Raw genomic sequence first — 19,911 nt, forward strand, 5'->3', positions numbered from 1 at the left:
ACGCAAAACTAACCGCTTTCATGGCAACCATGCGTTCTCTCGGTTCGGCCCATTGTCCAGTCCTTTGTCCACTTATCTCCACGGATGAGTTTCATTATGGTTGTATGCTCTGCAAAAATACATTCTAGTTTTTAATACACAATATAAAAAACTTTTTATTTTTTTTATTTAACCTTTAATTATCGATTTTATTACACAGTATGCTGACACATTGATGGGCTATATACGTTTTTTTTAAAAAGAAAAGGCACAAACCAAAATACCTTTAGTTGTGGTGATCCTCTCAGCTCCGGCTCATTTTCAAGTCCTCTCGTGGTTATGGTCCAAACCCTGGAACGGGTAGCACCATAGAAAGAAACTGGCTTGATGAAAACGATGTCCATTTCACCTGTTCTCTTTGGTCGCAATGTAATTTGTTTTAGATAAACAGCTAGTTTTTGAATGGTAACTGTGTTAAGGGGGGAGTTTGGGGCGGGGTGAGGAGTCCTGGAAAGGTGTGACTTTCAAACATACAGTAGCCGGGCTATAAAGAGTCTATTGTCCTGCTAATCGGGCTACAAGTGTTTGAAAACCTGTTTTCAAAATGCCACTAGCTGTCCATCACTACTGTACATAAAAACACAGCATCTTGTTTACATTCTTTATTATAACCACAATGTTACACATAATTTGTATCTACCTTTCCAATTACTTTAAAAGTTTGGGGATTTAAAAATGTGTGCTTTTCATGTCATTTTTCGTTAAATCCAGTTCGGATTAAAGTATAACTGTTGAATGACGCCTTTAGTGAGAGGTCTAATGCTTTAATATTGAATAATATCTGCCCTCCGAATTCATATATAAAATGGGCATTTTTCACGCCATTATTAGTTACATAGTGCCAGTCTGCACGTTCAAACTAAAACTAAGAACAGCGGGAACGTTTCCCTAGTGAGCGCCATTATTAGTGCAAGGCCCCTTAAAGTGTTGCTCTTGTTATTTAGAATAATTTATTTCTGTTTTTAGAGGGAGAGAAACCAAAAACCTACAGTCATCTCATGAGTCTCCCAGTCGAGGCCGGCACGGCTTTGAACCAGCATAGCAACACAGCTTGTAGCAACACAGCTTGTACTGCTATGCAGTGTCTTAGACCGCTGTGCCACTCAGGCGCTGTACAACGTGACCGGTTGGGAGTGGCCTACAGTACTACAGCAAGAGCAAAATAATCTTAACAAAATAAAATAATAAAAACCTTACTGTAGCAACAGTTTTAGTAAGTAATACTGAAGTCGTGCACAATAATCAGTTTCTATTTAGGTTTATGTCGCCTATTCATTGTCAGTTAGAGACACAGTAGGACCCAAAAACATAATCGGTGCTCCAACTCCCCCTTGCGCTGGTCTGGAGCAATGAAGTAGTACCGTACTAAACCACAAATTACCTCTATGTCCCGCAGCATAATCGCAAAACTTTTAGTGGAGCGACCACTGAAGGTAAGATGGAGGTTATAAATTGCTATTGGCCATGTAGCTAAGTTCATTATATTATTTTAGGCTGTCTGGCATTAGTGCGTAAGCCTAAACTTGGGCCTAAATGTACGCACACCAAATTGCCTATGCGCCAATCGCCAAATGCTTTTGGGAATGGTCAGAAAAAGTTAACATCTATCCATGGAGCCAAAAAAGGACAATGTCGGAGTTTAATTCAATAAGAGAAAAACTGTGAAATGGAGAGTTGAAGATAAAGGATGGGCCAGAACAGTAACGTTCGGGAAAGATTTGGTGAAAGAGAATGATAGCAGTGCTGGGCTGTTACAATTCGACAGTCACAACATTTTTGGGTCGTCTTCACAGCTTTCTATTTCCTTACAACCGGTCAAACTGATGTCATTTGGAAATGTTACCTTCTCTCCAGGTACCTAAACATCTTTTCTCCTGGTCAGTCAGTCTCTCGCTCCCTCTCCCCTTTCCCTCGCGTCCCCATGTCCCGCTCTCTCCCCTTTCCCCCCCCTCTCTCTCTCCTCTGCAGGGATTAGCCCCCTGCCAAGCCACAGAGGGACTCTATTGGAAATTATTCATCGAGGTTATCACACGGCAAAAGACCTCCCACACACTACCAGAGGGAAAGCCAAGAAAAACATTCTCCTACTGTAGTTCTGATATCAGACAAAGCCCACTGGCAGCAACCCGGCGGAGGGGAAGAAGGGACAGGGAGAATAGGCCATTAGGGAAAGAGAGGAGGCAATAGAGCCAATTACGGACCCATTGAGGAAGGAAATTGAGGAAGGAAAGTACAGTGGAGACCTGGGAGGAGAGTTAATGCTGGGTGCTGAGCTGTGAGGGAAAGGTTAGGTGAATGAGACACAATGAAAGAGAGAGCGAGAGAAAGGGAGGGAGGACAAGAACTGGTAATAGTGTACGTCCCTACTAGCCAGAAGCCCGAGAGGATGGAGAATAGCAACTCATAGTATGAGTGTACAGGGAGCGGAGGAGAACACTGCAAACAACTCTTCAATATGAGACAAGATGGAGAGGAGGAAGGGGAGAGGTAATATCACCTCTTACAGACAGAGGAGGACCACTACATTGGCCAGAAACAGAGAGAAACTCATGGTATCCACCAGATTGAGGGCAGAAGCTCATCATTTCTGCGTGGGGGAATAGACACAAGCAACAGAACCACTCTAACCGGCAGTTGCACGCTCCACTGTGTTTCTCCAGTGGGCGCCACTGAAAAGCCTCTCCATCTTGGCTCATGCAAGCAATGGCAGCTAGTTATCTGGGGCCTGCAGATATGATGCATGCACTAAATTTCCAATAGTGAAAACAAATGTGTCTGCTGCCCTTGGCCCCCAGGCTCTCTGAATAGACTATTTCCACTTCATAAAAAAATATGTTGAATAATGTGGAAAATGTACTGGATTCGCAAAAGTAATTAAAGTATGGGAATTTCGTATTTTTTTTCACCAAACTTTTAACATAAATCCAATGACATGAATGACATTATGTTGATTTCACATTTGTTGACAACTTCAACCAAAATGTAAATCAAACTAGACGTTGAAATGACGTCTGTGCCCAGTGGGTAGTCTATTACCACTTTCTCCCCTCTCTCTCTAAACTGAGATACAGATAAAATTCGTCTTGCCAGTGAAAAATGGAGAACCAAATACTCAGGGCATCTTGGGGGGTATTAGCTTTTTTTGCAAAGATCCCGTTTCAGAAAGCTGTCGCAAGTTCACGCCAAGGAGATGTGTGAGGGTGAGTGTACTTTGATGCTAGTGTGTGTGTGTGTGTGTGTGTGTGTGTGTGTGGTCTGGCTGGCAGGCACTTGATGAATCTGCGTTGATCAAACATGAGGGATAATGAAATGTGCAGTCATCAATCACCTGAAAGACAAAATGCTAGCCTCCCTCTGTCTCATTACATTTGGGCCTGCCCTATTCATTAAATGAGACCCAAACAACTTTGGCAATTAAAGCACATTTGTACTTTCTCACTCCCCGAGTGAAAAACCTCACCATGGCTTTACCATAGCATACCTCGTCTTGTCATATCACACTGGGCCATACATACAGTAATATAGAGGACCTGTGGTCCCGACAGAGATCCTTGCTACGCAGTCAGCATTTATCATGGTTGGGAGCAGGTGGTCGGACAGACAACTTTGAGATTTTATTTATTTTTGTCCCGTAGATCATTTGGAAACGGTTGTCTTTCTGATTTGTATGCTTTAGCCTACCTATTATATTAAAAACACATTTTTGTCACATCATTTTATATTTATTCAACCTTTATTTAACCAGGAAGGGCTCAGTGAGATTTGAAATCTCTTTTCAAGAGCGTCCTGGCCAAGATAGGCAGGACCAAGTCATTACACAATTACAGACAGACAACATGAAAAACTACAAGTAATCTAGCAAAAACCATAGAATTTACAAGAGTATAACAAAATCATAAAACAGCAAATTAAAAACATTGACAGGTCAGGGAATCAGCCTCAAAATCAGTGATTTAAAAACACCAAATCGGGAAAAGTTCTTCCATGTTATTCACACACACTCAGAATTCTCTGCTTCAAGTTAAGTAGCCTACCTTTCCTCTCCTAGTTGGGCGTGTGAGATGAAGTGCGCCCAATATATGTGGTCTCAAAATAATAGCGTAGGCAAGCATGGGCGGAGCATCACGGTGCAGTTATCTTTCCAAGGAAATTAAATATGATTAGACCAAAGTTTACTACAGTGTCTGTAAATAAATATTGACAAAGGAAAGAAGAGGGCACTTAACCAACGCGAGTTTGAAGTGCAATCAAAAAAATGTATCATCAATGAAAAGGAGCAAGGTAGGTTAGGTTACCATTGTGAGTGAGCGTTGTGCCTTTCATTTGCAATAAATATTGATTACCCATTTATTTGTCTCTGCCTGCAAATCGTCCTCCTAAAAGGTAGGCTATATCCTACAGTGGTTCTTCCTTTGAAAGTTGTGTCATACTGCAGCACAACTTGCGGGGTGCTGCGGAATGGTATGGCACGTTTAAGTGCATAATGTCATAGTACTTTACTGTCAGCCATTGTTACCATTAATTCTAGTTGGACCACCAGAGCGCATCTTTGAGAAGCTAAGTTGTTGAAACGACATGGAGTTGTAGGCCTAAGAGTCCAGTTTACTGTAGCAGTTTTAGCATAACTTACTTATTGGCAAAAAGGCCTACTTCAATATACAGTAGACCAATCAATCATTAATTCATGGATGTTATCACACAGCATACAAGTCATCCATGTCTTTAAATACGGTCAAGCATTTTAGTTCTAAAACAAAATAAAAAAGGGAGCACTGAATAATTTTAAAAAATGAATAAACCGCAACATGTCAGCTAAAGCGATTGAATTTACGAATGCATTTGACTGTTTTAAATGTTGGCTGTACGGGAGACTTTAAAACCTTTTTTGTTACAACAGACTATATGGGATTGATTACAATTTGTTTGGAAATTATTTTTGAATTTGATGTGCTGTTTCTACTGTTAGAAATGTAGCTTAATTAAAATGATTGATATTATGGTGTTTCTATTTCATGAAAAAAGGAAAATGCATTTTACAGTAGCCTATGTAGGCCTCAGGGTTTCCGTTAAGAAAATATGGTGCTGTACAACATGACAGGTCGAGAGCAGGCCTAGGCTACTAAGCGACTGCGAGTGAAGAGCAAAATAATCCTAACATTTCCACGCCCTAATTGTAGGCCGAACCAACACCCAAACAGAGATTCGGGGGAAAATAAAAACCTGATTGATTTATCAAGACCAGTCCCCATGCTTGTCTCAAAGCAGCTCAAAACGGTGCATGTAGCTCAAGAGAAAGTGCAAGTGTCCGCTCTCATCATTCCAGCTGCTTCAAGTTACTAATTTCATATATATATTCTACTTCGAAGAATCTCAAATATAAATATATTTTGATTTGTTTAACACTTTTTTGGTTACTACATGATTCCATGTGTCATTTCATTGTTTATGTCTTCACTATTATTCCACAATGTAGAAAATTGTAAAAATAAAGAAAAACCCTGGAATGAGTAGGTGTTGCATTAAAGGTGACTACCCCATGAAGCTGGTTGAGAGAATGCCAAGAGTGTGCAAAGCTGTCATCAAGGCAAAGGGTGGCTACTTCAAAGAACCTCCAATATAAATATATTTTGATTTGTTTAACACTTTTTTGGTTACTACATGATTCCATGTGTCATTTCATTGTTTATGTCTTCACTATTATTCCACAATGTAGAAAATTGTAAAAAATAAAGAAAAACCCTGGAATGAGTAGGTGTACTGTACAGTGGTTCCTCCTTTAAAAGTTGCAGCACCTTGCGGGCTGCTGCAGAATTCTATGGCACGTTATTTAATTGTCAGCGGTTTTTTTACGTTAATGCAAGTTAGTGCTAGTTTGACCACCAGAGGGCAACTTTGAGAAGCATTTGATAGTCTACCATATTGGCATTACTAGAGAATTTAAAACCTTTTTTGTAATAACATAGTACATGGGATTGATTTTAAGAAATGTGGCTTAATTAACTTGATTAATATTATGGTGTTTCTATTCCGAGAAAAATGAAAAATGAAACCCACAGAGTTTCCATTAGGATGGAATGGAAAATATTGAGCTGTACAACGTGGCGGTCGGGAGTAGGCTACAGCATAAGAGGATTGGAGAATTCTAAATTAATAACTAAGGGGAATAACATTTCTACACCCTAATTATAGTGTAACCAACACTAATTTCGCCCATGGTAGGCCTACAGAATATCCAAAAATATTTTTTTCAATGACGTGACTCTGCCAATAATTACATATAGAGGATTGGAGGACACTATATTAATATCTAAGGGGCATTTTCCATTAGATATTCTCAGATATCCTCACAGATCCTAAGGGGCTTTTATTTAACTCTAAATTACTTAATAACAATAATAGCTTTTTTTTTAAATTATGATATTTTGAAGATTTCATTTTCATTTAACCTAGAGTGAGTGAGCAAAAGGCAATTATTGAACATGGGGTAAGACATTCTCACTAATTTGTAAATAAAAACCAGACTGGTATTTAGAATTATTTATTTCTGGGAGAAACCTATATTGATTATTTAGCAAACATCACTTACTTATATTCATTCAACACATTATATATATATATATATATAGTTCTGTCCTGCTATCCAGGTCTGTACCCAAACAATTTGAACTTCTACTTTTAAAAATCAACCTCTCCAAAAACAAGTCTCTCACCGTTGCCGCCTGCTATAGACCCCCCTCGGCCCCTAGCTGTGCTCTGGACACCATATGTGAACTGATTGCCCCCCATCTATCTTCAGAGCTCGTGCTACTAGGTGACCTAAACTGGGACATGCTTAACACCCCAACCATTCTACAATCCAAGCTTGATGCCCTCAATCTCACACAAATTATTAATGAACCCACCAGGTACAACCCCAAAGCCGCAGGCACTGGCACCCTCATAGATATCATCCTAACCAACGTGCCCTCTAAATACACCTCTGCTGTTTTCAACCAGGATCTCAGCGATCACTGCCTCATTGCCTGCACCCGTAATGGGTCAGCGGTCAAGCGACCTCCACTCATCACTGTCAAACGCTCCCTGAAACATTTCAGCGAGCAGGCCTTTCTAATCGACCTGGCCCTGGTATCCTGGAAGGATATTGACCTCATCCCGTCAGTAGAGGATGCCTGGTTATTTTTTTAAAATGCCTTCCTCTCCATCTTAAATAAGCATGCCCCTTTCAAGAAATTTAGAACCAGGAACAGATATAGCCCTTGGTTCTCCCCAGACCTGACTGCCCTTAACCAACACAAAAATATTCTGTGGCGTTCTGCATTAGCATCGAACTGCCCCCGCGATATGCAACTTTTTAGGGAAGTTAGAAACCAATACACACAGGCAGTTAGAAACGCCAAGGCTAGCTTTTTCAAACAGAAATTTGCTTCGTGCAACTCCAACTCTAAAAAGTTCTGGGACATTGTAAAGTCCATGGAGAATAAGAACACCTCCTCCCAACTGCCCACTGCACTGAGGATAGGAAACTCGGTCACCACCGATAAGCCCACTATAATTGAGAATTTCAATAAGCATTTTTCTACGGCTGGCCATGCTTTCCACCTAACCACCCCTACTGCATTCAACAGCACTGCACCCCCCACAGCTACTCGCCCAAGCCTCCCCCCTTTCTCCTTCTCCCAAATCCATTCAGCTGATGTTCTGAAAGAGCTGCAAAATCTGGACCCCTACAAATCAGCTGGGCTTGACAATCTGGACCCTTTCTTTCTAAAATTATCTGCCGAAATTATTGCAACCCCTATTACTAGCCTGTTCAACCTCTCTTTCGTGTCGTCTGAGATTCCCATAGATTGGAAAGCAGCTGCTGTCATCCCCCTCTTCAAAGGAGGTGACACTCTTGACCCAAATTGCTACAGACCTATATCCATCCTACCCTGCCTTTCTAAGGTCTTCGAAAGCCAAGTCAACAAACAGATTACCGACTATTTCGAATCTCACCGCACCCTCTCCGCTATGCAATCTGGTTTCAGAGCTGGTCATGGGTGCACCTCAGCCACGCTCAAGGTCCTAAACGACATCGTAACCGCCATCGATAAGAAACATTACTGTGCTGCCGTATTCATTGACCTGGCCAAAGCTTTTGACTCTGTTAATCACCACATCCTCATCGGCAGACTCAGTAGCCTTGGTTTCTCAAACGATTGCGTCGCCTGGTTCACCAACTACTTCTCTGACAGAGTTCAGTGTGTCAAATCGGAGGGCCTACTGTCTGGACCTCTGGCAGTCTCTATGGGGGTACCACAAGGTTCAATTCTTGGGCCAACTCTTTTCTCTGTATACATAAATGATGTCGCTCTTGCTGCTGGTGAATCTCCGATCCACCTCTACGCAGACGACACCATTCTGTATACTTCTGGCCCTTCTTTGGACACTGTGTTAACAACCCTCCAGACGAGCTTTAATGCCATTCAACTCTCCTTCCGTGGTCTCCAACTGCTCCTAAACACAAGTAAAACTAAATGCATGCTCTTCAACCGATCGCTGCCTGCACCTGCCCGCCCGTCCAGCATAACTTCTCTGGACGGTTCTAACTTAGAATTTGTGGACAACTACAAATACCTAGGTGTCTGGTTAGACTGTAAACTCTCCTTCCAGACTCACATCAATCATCTCCAATCCAAAGTGAAATCTAGAATTGGCTTCCTATTTCGCAACAAAGCATCCTTCACTCATACTGCCAAACATACCCTCGTAAAACTGACCATCCTACCAATCCTCGACTTCGACGATGTCATTTACAAAATAGCCTCCAATACCCTACTCAACAAGCTGGATGCAGTCTATCACAGTGCCATCCGTTTTGTCACCAAAGCCCCATATACTACCCACCACTGCGACCTGTACGCTCTCGTTGGCTGGCCTTCGCTTCATAATCGTCGCCAAACACATTGGCTCCAGGTCATCTACAAGACCCTGCTAGGTAAAGTCCCTCCTTATCTCCGCTCACTGGTCACCATAGCAGCACCCACCTGTAGCACGCGCTCCAGCAGGTATATCTCTCTGGTCACCCCTAAAGCCAACTCCTCCTTTGGTCGTCTCTCCTTCCAGTTCTCTGCTGCCAATGACTGGAACGAACTACAAAAATCTATGAAACTGGAAACACTTATCTCCCTCACTAGCTTTAAGCACCAGCTGTCAGAGCAGCTCACAGATCACTGCACCTGTACATAGCCCATCTATAATTTAGCCCAAACTACTACCTCTTCCCCTACTGTATTTATTTATTTGATTTACTTTGCTCCTTTGCACCATATTATTTATATTTTAACTTTGAACTTTCTTCAAACTACAAATCTACCATTCCAGTGTTTTTCTTGCTATACTTTATTTACTTTGCCACCATGGCCTTTTTTGCCTTTACCTCCCTTATCTCACATCATTTGCTCACATTGTATATAGTCTTATTTTTTTCTACTGCATCATTGATTGTATGTTGTTTTATTCCATGTGTAACTCTGTGTTGTTGTATGTTGTCGAACTGCTTTGCTTTATCTTGGCCAGGTCGCAATTGTAAATGAGAACTTGTTCTCAACTTGCCTACCTGGTTAAATAAAGGTGAAATAAAAATGAAAAAAATAAATATATCTTAAGAATATAATTGAACATTTTAGTTTCTCCATGCTTGTCTCAGAGGAGCGCAAAATGGAGCTGAAATAGACGTCCACAGCGGGAAGGCATGCAATTTCCGACTTCCAAGTTCCCGGCTGTTTTAAACGTGGCATTTATGCTCAGAGAGAGGCAGCAGGGTATTCCCTTTGAGCCATAAACCAAAACTCCTCTGTTGTGACCCGTGAATGCATTCGGTCACATGACACTTCAATTCGCAGTTAAATTTCAATTACCAGCATCAGGATCACAGTCAAACAGATTGGGTAGTAGTTCCCAAAGTGCTCTTCCAAGCGTTGGAGGTGAGCAGTCATCACTGGACCTACTCACTGCCACAGTCATACTCTGGACCTAGTTTTTGCCCCGTGGAATAAATGTTGTGGATCTTAATGTTTTTCCCCATAATCCTGGACTATCGGACCACCATTTTATTACGTTTGCAATCGCAACAAATAATCTGCTCAGACCCCAACCAAGTAGCATCAAAAGCCGTGCTATAAATTCTCAGACAACCCAAAGACTCCTTGATGCCCTTCCAGACGCCCTCTGCCAACCCAAGGACGTCAGAAGACAAAAATCATTTAACCACCTAACTGAGGAACTGAATTTAACCTCGCGCAATACCCTAGTTGCAGTTGCACCCCTAAAAACAAAAAACATTTATCATAATAAACTAGCTCCCTGGTATTCAGAAAATACACGAGCTCTGAAGCAAGCTTCCAGAAAATTGGAACGGAAATGGCGCCACACCAAACTGGAAGTCTTCCGACTAGCTTGGAAAGACAGCACCGTGCAGTATCGAAGAGCCCTCACTGCTGCTCGATCATCCTATTTTTCCAACTTAATTGAGGAAAATAAGAACAATCCAAAATGTATTTTTGATACTGTCGTAAAGCTAACTAAAAAGCAGCATTCCCCAAGAGAGGATGGCTTTCACTTCAGCAGTAATAAATTCATGAACTTCTTTGAGGAAAAGATCATGATCATTAGAAAGCAAATTACGGACTCCTCTTTAAATCTGCGTAGTCCTCCAAAGCGCCGTTGTCCTGAGTCTGCACAACTCTGCCAGGACCTAGGATCAAGGGAGACACTCAAGTGTTTTAGTACTATATCTCTTGACACAATGATGAAAATAATCATGGCCTCTAAACCGGCAGGCTGCATACTGGACCCTATTCCAACTAAACTACTGAAAGAGCTGCTTCCTGTGCTTGGCCCTCCTATGTTGAACATAATAAACGGCTTTCTATCCACCGGATGTGTACCAAACTCACTAAAAAGTGGCAGTAATAAAGCCTCTCTTGAAAAAGCCAAATCTTGACCCAGAAAATATCAAACTAAAAATCGGCCTATATCGAATCTTCCATTCCTCTCAAAAATGTTTGAAAAAGCTGTTGCGCAGCAAATCACTGCCTTCCTAAAGACAAACAATGTGTACGAAACGCTTCAGTCTGGTTTTAGACCCCGTCATAGCACTGAGACTGCACTTGTGAAGGTGGTAAATGACCTTTTAATGGCATCAGACTGAGGCTTTGCATCTGTCTTCGTGCTCCTAGATCTTAGTGCTGCTTTTGATACCATCGATCACCACATTCTTTTGGAGAGATTGGAAACCCAAATTGGTCTACATGGACAAGTTCTGGCCTGGTTTAGATCTTATCTGTGGGGAAAGATATCAGTTTGTCTCTGAGAATGGTTTGTCCTCTGACAAATCAACTGTACATTTCGGTGTTCCTCAAGGTTCCGTTTTAGGACCACTATTGTTTTCACTATATATTTTACCTCTTGGGGATGTCATTCGAAAACATAATGTTAAATTTCACTGCTATGCGGATGACACACAGCTGTACATTTCAATGAAACATGGTGAAGCCCCAAAATTGCCCTCGCTAGAAGCCTGTGTCTCAGACATAAGGAAGTGGATGGCTGCAAACTTTCTACTTTTAAACTCGGACAAAACAGAGATGCTTGTTCTAGGTCCCAAGAAACAAAGAGATTCTGTTGAATCTGACAATTAATCTTGATGGTTGTACAGTCATCTCAAATAAAACTGAAGGACCTCGGTGTTACTCTGGACCCTGATCTCTCTTTTGAAGAACATAACAAGACTGTTTCAAGGACAGTTTTTTCCATCTACGTAACATTGCAAAAATCAGAAACTTTCTGTCCAAAAATGATGCAGAAAAATATATCCATGCTTTTGTTACTTCTAGGTTGGACTACTGCAATGCTCTACTTTCCGGCTACCCGGATTAAGCACTAAATAAACTTCAGTTAATGCTAAATATGGCTGCTAGAATCCTGACTAGAACCAAAATGATCATATTACTCCAGTGCTAGCTACCATACACTGGCTTCCTGTTAAGGCAAGGGCTGATTTCAAGGTTTTACTGCTAACCTACAAAGAATTACATGGGCTTGCTCCTACCTTTCTTTCCGATTTGGTCCTGCCGTACATACATACATACATACACGTAGGCTACGGTCATAAGACGCAGGCCTCCTAATTATCCCTAGAATTTCTAAGCAAACAGCTGGAGGCAGGCTTTCTCCAATAAAGCTCAATTTTTATGGAATGGTCTGCCTACCCATGTGAGAGGCGCAGACTCGGTCACAACCTTTAAGTCTTTATTGAAGACTCATCTCGTCAGTAGGTCCTATGATTGAGTGTAGTCTGGCCCAGGAGTGTGAAGGTGAACGGAAAGGCTCTGGAGCAACGATCCGCCCTTGCTGTCTCTGCCTGGCCGGTTCCCCTCTCTCCACTGGGATTCTCTGCCTCTAACCCTATTACAGGGGCTGAGTCACTGGCTTACTGATGTTCTTCCATACCGTCCCTAGGAGGGGTGCGTCACTTGAGTGGGTTGAGTCACTGACGTGGTCCTCCTGTCTGGGTTGGCGCCCCCCTCTTGGGTTGCGCCGTGGCGGAGATCTTTGTGGGCTATACTCAGCCTTGTCTCAGGATGGTAAGTTGGTGTTTGAAGGTTTCCCTCTAGTGGTGTGGGGGCTATGCTTTGGCAAAGTGGGTGGGGTTATATCCTGCCTGTTTGGCCCTGTCCGGGGGTATCATCAGATGGGGCCACAGTGTCTACTGACCCCTCCTGTCTCAGCCTCCAGTATTTATGCTGCAGTAGTTTATGTGTCGGGGGGCTAGGGTCAGTCTGTTATATCTGGAGTATTTCTCCTGTCTTATCCGGTGTCCTGTGTGAATTTAAGTATGCTCCCTCTAATTCTCTCTTTCTCTCTCTCGGAGGACCTGAGCCCTAGGACCATGCCTCAGGACTACCTGGCATGATGACTCCTTGCTGTCCCCAGTCCACCTGGCCGTGCTGCTGTTCCAGTTTCAACTGTTCTGCCTACGGCTATGGAACCCTGACCTGTTCACCGGACGTGCTACCTGTCCCAGACCTGCTGTTTTCAACTCTCTAGAGACAGCAGGAGCGGTAGAGATACTCTCAATGATCGGCTATGAAAAGCCAACTGACATTTTCTCTTGAGGTGCGGACTTGTTGCACCCTCGACAACTACTGTGATTATTATTATTTGACCATGCTGGTCATTTGTGAACATTTGAACATCTTGGCCATGTTCTGTTATAATCTCCACCCGGCACAGCCAGAAGAGGACTGGCCACCCCTCATAGCCTGGTTCCTCTCTAGGTTTCTTCCTAGGTTTTGGCCTTTCTACTGAGTTTTCCTAGCCACCGTGCTTCTACACCTGCATTACTTGCTGTTTGGGGTTTTAGGCTGGGTTTCTGTACAGCACTTTGAGATATCAGCTGATGTAAGAAGGGCTATATAAATACATTTGATTTGATCAGTCATGTGGGACACTTAGAGTGCAGAGGCCTGCCCGCCATAGATGGAGCCACATCTGTGCAAAAGCCCACCATTCAATCCCATGGAATCCGTTTCTCGTCAATATAGCCACGTAGCACACTGAACATGCCTTGTGTCGTTTCATGCTCAGGAATCGTGAGACAGAACAATATGTGCTCGTGAATAGCACCCCCCCCCCCCCCCCCCCGACATGTATATATAACAAATGTCAATGTATGGGCATCTCGGCCCTGACAGCTAACGTCCATTTGGAGAGCATAAACAGGGGATTTTTTTTGTCGTTCAATCAGAGTTTCCTCTTGATTGCTAGAAATAAATATTATTTGATGAAGTGTTATTTGACAAAGGTATTGATGTGAGTTTCTGTGCCTCTGCCTCCCCACACATTGTTTTCACAATATCAATTGTGGCCAGTAATATCAAAGTCTCTGCAATAGTGTGTAGTTCCATAGCGTAGCGGGCCCAGCCATTCACCGTGGGAATTATTTAAGTGCCCCACTTTCCCATGATCTAAGGGCACTCTCTGGTTGAATTTTATCTTTTAGAATTGAATAATTGTAATTTTGATTTTTAAGGTTAACCACATTACAATGATTTTGAGATAAAGACAATATTATAATATCACATTTTTTTGTAAATTTTTTTCATGACTGTAAATTCTCCCTAGACCCCATTTTCATATGAGGTGACCCCACATGGGGTCACTACCCCTAGTTTGGGAACCCCTGCTATAGCCTATGCTATATATGATTAGGCTATAGTTTACTACATTGCCTAGAAATAAATACTGATCACCAATATTTGTCAGTCTGAAAATTGTCCCACTCCTAAAAAGGTAGGCTATAAATGTAGCTGAAAAGTCTCTCCAACTCAACTCTCTTCAAACTAAGTCTAGCCTATTACCTGATATAGCCCAGTAAAACCTATAGCCTAATATAAATGGGCCACATGAGAATCTCTGGTTATTTAAAACCTGTTACGGCTAGGGGTTCCGCTAGCGGAATGTTTCCACAACATCCAGTGAAATGGCAGAGCGCGAAATTCAAAAGAATTATTCGAAATATTTAACTATCATACATTCACAAATGCAATACACAAAATTAAAGCTTAACTTCTTGTTAATCTAGCCATTATGTCAGATTTCAAAAAGGCTTTACGGCGAAAGCAAACCATGCGATTATCTGAGGACAGCACCCCATCAAACAAACACATGACAATCACATTTCAACCCGCCAGGCGCGACACAATACTCAGAAATAACGATAAAATTCATGCCTTACCTTTGAAGAACTTCTTCTGTTGACACTCCAATATGTCCCATAAACATCACAAGTGGTCCTTTTGTTCGATTAATTCCTAAACATCAGAAGTGGTCCTTTTGTTCGATTAATAAATGTCAATTTATTTGGCGCGTTTGATTCAGAAAAACACCGTTTCCAACTCGCCCAGCATGACTACAAGTTACCTGTAAACACTGTCCAAACATTTCAAACAACTTTCCTAATTCAACTTTAGGTAATTTAAAACGTAAATAATAGATAACATTTAAGATGGAATAAACTGTGTTCAATACCGGATAAAAACAACATGAAGCGCATGACCTGGAGCGCACATCAAAACAGTATAGTCCACTCGGCTGGACCCTCGTTCTGAATAGCCGTACTTCTTCATTTCTCTAAAGAAAAACATCAACCCATTTCTAAAAAGACTGTTGACATCTAGTGGAAGCAATAGGAACTGCAACCAAGTGCCACAGAAATCTAGGTTCCCATAGAAACCCAATTGAAAACAGAGTCACCTCAAAAAAAATCCTGGATGGTTTGTCCTCAGGGTTTCGCCTGCCAAATAAGTTCTGTTATACTCACAGACATTATTTTAACAGTTTTAGAAACTTTAGAGTGTTTTCTATCCAAATCTACCATTAAATGCATATCCTAGCTTCTGGGCCTGAGTAGGAGACAGTTTACTTTGGGCATGCTTTTCATCCGGACGTGAAAATACTGCCCCCTATCCCAAACAGGTTTTAACCTATTTCTTAGTTTACTTTTGTGCATCTTGATATCGCCTATAGGGAGCAAAATTGCTGGGACCACGGCTGGCAAGTGAGATGCGTCACATACACCTAAAATAACATTGCGGGACTGCGGTTGGGTTCGGACCAGTTATTGCGGTACCGGGTGGGTGTTAGACAGAAAGCCACCAGGAGCGGGCGGGGTGCGGCTGCAGGTGCGTGTGGGAGCGGGATGAATAAATCAGTTCCCTGCAGACCTCTACAGTAATACAACATGGTAACTCACCATGACATACCTCATCTGGTCATGTTACACTGAGCTGACCTCTACAGTAATACAACATGGTAACTCACCATGACATACCTCGTCTGGTCATGTTACACTGAGCTGACCTCTACAGTAATACAACATGGTAACTCACCATGACATACCTCGTCTGGTCATGTTACACTGAGCTGACCTCTACAGTAATACAACATGGTAACTCACCATGACATACCTCGTCTGGTCATGTTACACTGAGCTGACCTCTACAGTAATACAACATGGTAACTCACCATGACATACCTCGTCTGGTCATGTTACACTGAGCTGACCTCTACAGTAATACAACATGGTAACTGACACCCACATTTCACATAAACTCAAGCGAAGAGGACAAAAGGACATATCAGAGACACACACACTACATCAGTACTAGGCTTGGATGGTATACCGGGGAACTTGAAAATAGCCAGGAGATGGTTTATCAATACAGTCAATACCGTACTATTTCTTTGAAGTTTTTTAATAAATGTGAATATTTGTAGCTCCTTTTTAAGTAAATACCTGCAGTCAACATGTATAATACGTTAGAAGATAAAGCAGATTGCGTTCTTCATTTCACCCGTCACATTATTTTACATGATGAACCTTACCATTAGTCCCCAGTCATGTGGTGTTTGTTTACAAGCACACAATGAGAGACCAGCGCCTTGTGAGTCACTCACTGTGGTGTAGCATGCGCCGGTTGACCTAGTTACAGTATGGAATCACAACTTTAAGATGTTTGCCAACAAGATATCTTATTTTACATTTACATTTTAGTCATTTAGCAGACACTCTTATCCAGAGCGACTTACAGGAGCAATAAGGGCACAACGACAAATTTTTCACCTAGTCGGCTCGAGGATTCAAACCAGCAACCTTTCAGTTACTGGCCCAATGCTCTTAACTGCTAGGCTTCCTATTAAGTTAACTGTCTAAAATGTGCTAAATGTACTTCAATTGTGCATTTGGATTGTTCATTTAGCTTCAAATCCCCTCCTGGATCAAGAGCCTTGCTGTCTAATATAGGTTTTATGCATGCAGAAAACTGTGAGTAGCATTTTTGAGATACTTGTATAAGTTTATGAGCTGGGATGTCTGTCCTGTAAATAGTTTGTCAGAGACTGCATAACATTATCGCATTGCGCTTGTTAGCATTTAGCTAGCATTCGCTATGGAATTGTACATGTAATTGTTACCTCGGATTACAGAGGCTCAGTGGGGTTTGAGAAAAGCACCCGTTGTGTTTAGCATTACCGAATGTTGGTTGGTATGAAGGAAGGACAACGTGGATACCGCCCAAGTCTAGAGGAGACAGCATATAATACTGACACACACGCAAATCATAATTAAACATGATGTAACCACACACACACACACTACACAGTCGAACATTGACCACAAATACACAGCACACACCCACAATAACGTCACCATACTACAGAGACGGCCGCCATGAACTCTCTGTATTCTACAGCATCAGAGAAACCTTTTACTGGGAGACAGAGCAGGTCAAGTTGTTCCTAGGTCTCTTTACAACAAGCTCCTTTATAAAGGCCAGCCATCTACACCGTGTCTACTAACAGACACCGTGAACTACCATGTTCCTGTTTATGTGACGGGGCTTACCATGCGTTGTGAGGAAGGTTAAGGGTTATGCTTCCTTTGATGTCGTCACCAAAGTGGAGGTAGCCCAGCGTTGCCAAGACAACGTAGAGGACGATGGTGATACCCATCCCGATGTTCAGAGCCGTGGGGAACCGCTTCGGTTCCTTCATCTGGTTCTCTAGAGGAAGAACCTGCCACATACACAGAGGGAGAGCACATTGTCAAGAAAACAGGAATGCTGTATAATAAAAGTAATACAACACAAAGAAATACATTATCTTGAATAAAAGCCTGGAAAGAGTGCCCCGAAAAACTAAGTATTGAGATCTGAAAAAGCCACGAAAAGATGAAAAGCATCATCCTTCTGTTGAATAACAAACCCTTGGCATAGAGAAGGATAACTGAGCAACTAGGAGGACTAGTCTGTGATTACATTATACATGGTGACCTACGTTAACCCCAGACATTTAACAAGCTCTCAGCTTTGGGAGGGATCAGACTTTTGCTGGGGATGAGGAGAGTTGGTATGCTGAGTGAGTGGGAGGGTGGGTGTTGGATGTTTTAGGTGCTGCCGTTTGGCTCGTGCCCCGTAGGGATGCTACATGGTAGGGTGGCAGGAAACATTATCACTGCTAATACCACACAGACTGAGGAACTGCTCTCCGCTCTCTGTCCTGGGAACACATCTCGATCTGGGCAGAGGGATTAATGATTGGCATTCATCACCAAACCTCCACATAGAGACCGTGGCATAATTAGATCCCCAGACACTCGCACCTACCTACCTCCCTTTCTCTCTTTCTTTTATTCCCTCTCACCCTCTCTCTCTTCCCCTCCTCACGTCAAGAAAATATAGATGCTTTCTAATTTGGGTAACAACAGTTTCATTTGAACAGGTTTAAACCTGGCTGTCAAAGTCACATACATATTCAATGAACAGATGTATTTTTTTCCCTCTTCCCTTCTTGGCAGTGACTGATCAGTTCTTGACAGGGGCTTGTTACCTCTCCTCCTGATGCGACTGATAAGTTGTCGGACTGCTGTTTGACTTGGTGATTCATGACTTCGTCTGGCAGCGAATTGAGAACAATTGCAGCACCAACAAGGCTAACAGACACAGAGGGATGGTGAACACTTGAACGACCTGATTTCTGATGCACTGATTATGCATACAAAACACACTATTAGACTAATGTATGAAAGCACACAGCCAACATGAACCTATCTTTAGGTGTCAGAGTAAGTGGATACATCTAAATCACAATAAAAAGTTGGCAAGGGCCTCTCCTGTTTGGCTATGTGTCCAAGAACCTTGCCTCACTCACAGCAAAACATCTCAGACACATTGCCCTCAGACCACAAACTCCGTAACAGGGCCAACCAACCAAGACTCCAACAGTGACTGAGTTGCTTCAGAGCCAGAGAAGTAACATGCCAAAACTCCACTTATCTAAGAGACCTGACCAAAGCCACAGTGCCAGGAGCCCCTGCCTTCTTACCGCCACATCAAGCAGGGTGTGTGAGATGGCGGCATTGGGCAGACAGCTGGTCTGCATTCAGCAGACAACAGGTGGTTCAGTTAACAAGCTAATAACACTGACCTCTCAGCCGGGGGAACAGCCCACTAATGAGAGAGGAGCAGACACATACAGAGACATAGATGTGGACAGAGAGAGAGAGAGAGAGCTGGAGATGGAGGAGAGGAGGAGAGAGAGGGACAGAGACAGACAGACACAGACAGACAGACAGACAGACAGACAGACAGACAGACAGAGACAGAGAGACAGAGAGACAGAGAGACAGAGACAGAGAGACACAGACAGACAGACAGAGAGACACAGACAGACAGACAGAGAGACACAGACAGACAGACAGAGACACAGACAGACAGACAGAGACACAGACAGACAGACAGAGACACAGACAGGCAGAGACACAGACAGGCAGAGACACAGACAGACAGAGACACAGACAGACAGACAGAGACACAGACAGACAGAGACACAGACAGACAGACAGACAGACAGACAGACAGACAGAAAGAGACACAGACAGACAGACAGAAAGAGACACAGACAGACAGAAAGAGACACAGACAGACAGACAGAAAGAGACACAGACAGACAGAAAGAGACACAGACAGACAGAAAGAGACACAGACAGACAGACATAAACAGACAGACATAAACAGACATGACCCAGACAGAGAGACCCAGACAGACAGAGAGACCCAGACAGACAGACAGACAGACAGACAGACAGAGACAGACAGAGACAGACAGACAGAGAGACAGACAGAAAAACCCAGACAGACAAACCGAAAAAGGACACACACACACACACACACACCGACAGAAACATACAGACACAGACAGACAAAGACACACACACAGAGAGACACACAGACACACACACAGACAGACCCAGACAGACAGACCCAGACAAGC

The 19,911-nt window shown here is 42.7% G+C and overlaps 1 protein-coding gene across 7 annotated transcripts in view; it reads right to left on the reverse strand.

Annotated features, from left to right (window-relative positions):
* Positions 1 to 19,911, reverse strand: part of slc36a4 (solute carrier family 36 member 4) — a 237,139-nt gene that overhangs the window by 183,810 nt on the left and 33,418 nt on the right. For all 7 annotated transcript variants that reach the window (XM_029715727.1, XM_029715726.1, XM_029715725.1 and 4 more), the window contains one exon: positions 17,486 to 17,655. In XM_029715727.1, coding sequence (XP_029571587.1) covers positions 17,486 to 17,655 — 170 coding nt within the window. The remainder of the gene's footprint in view (positions 1 to 17,485; positions 17,656 to 19,911) is intronic.

Source organism: Salmo trutta, chromosome 26 (genome assembly GCF_901001165.1).
Source record: "Salmo trutta chromosome 26, fSalTru1.1, whole genome shotgun sequence".
Taxonomy (NCBI): Eukaryota; Metazoa; Chordata; class Actinopteri; order Salmoniformes; family Salmonidae; genus Salmo; species Salmo trutta.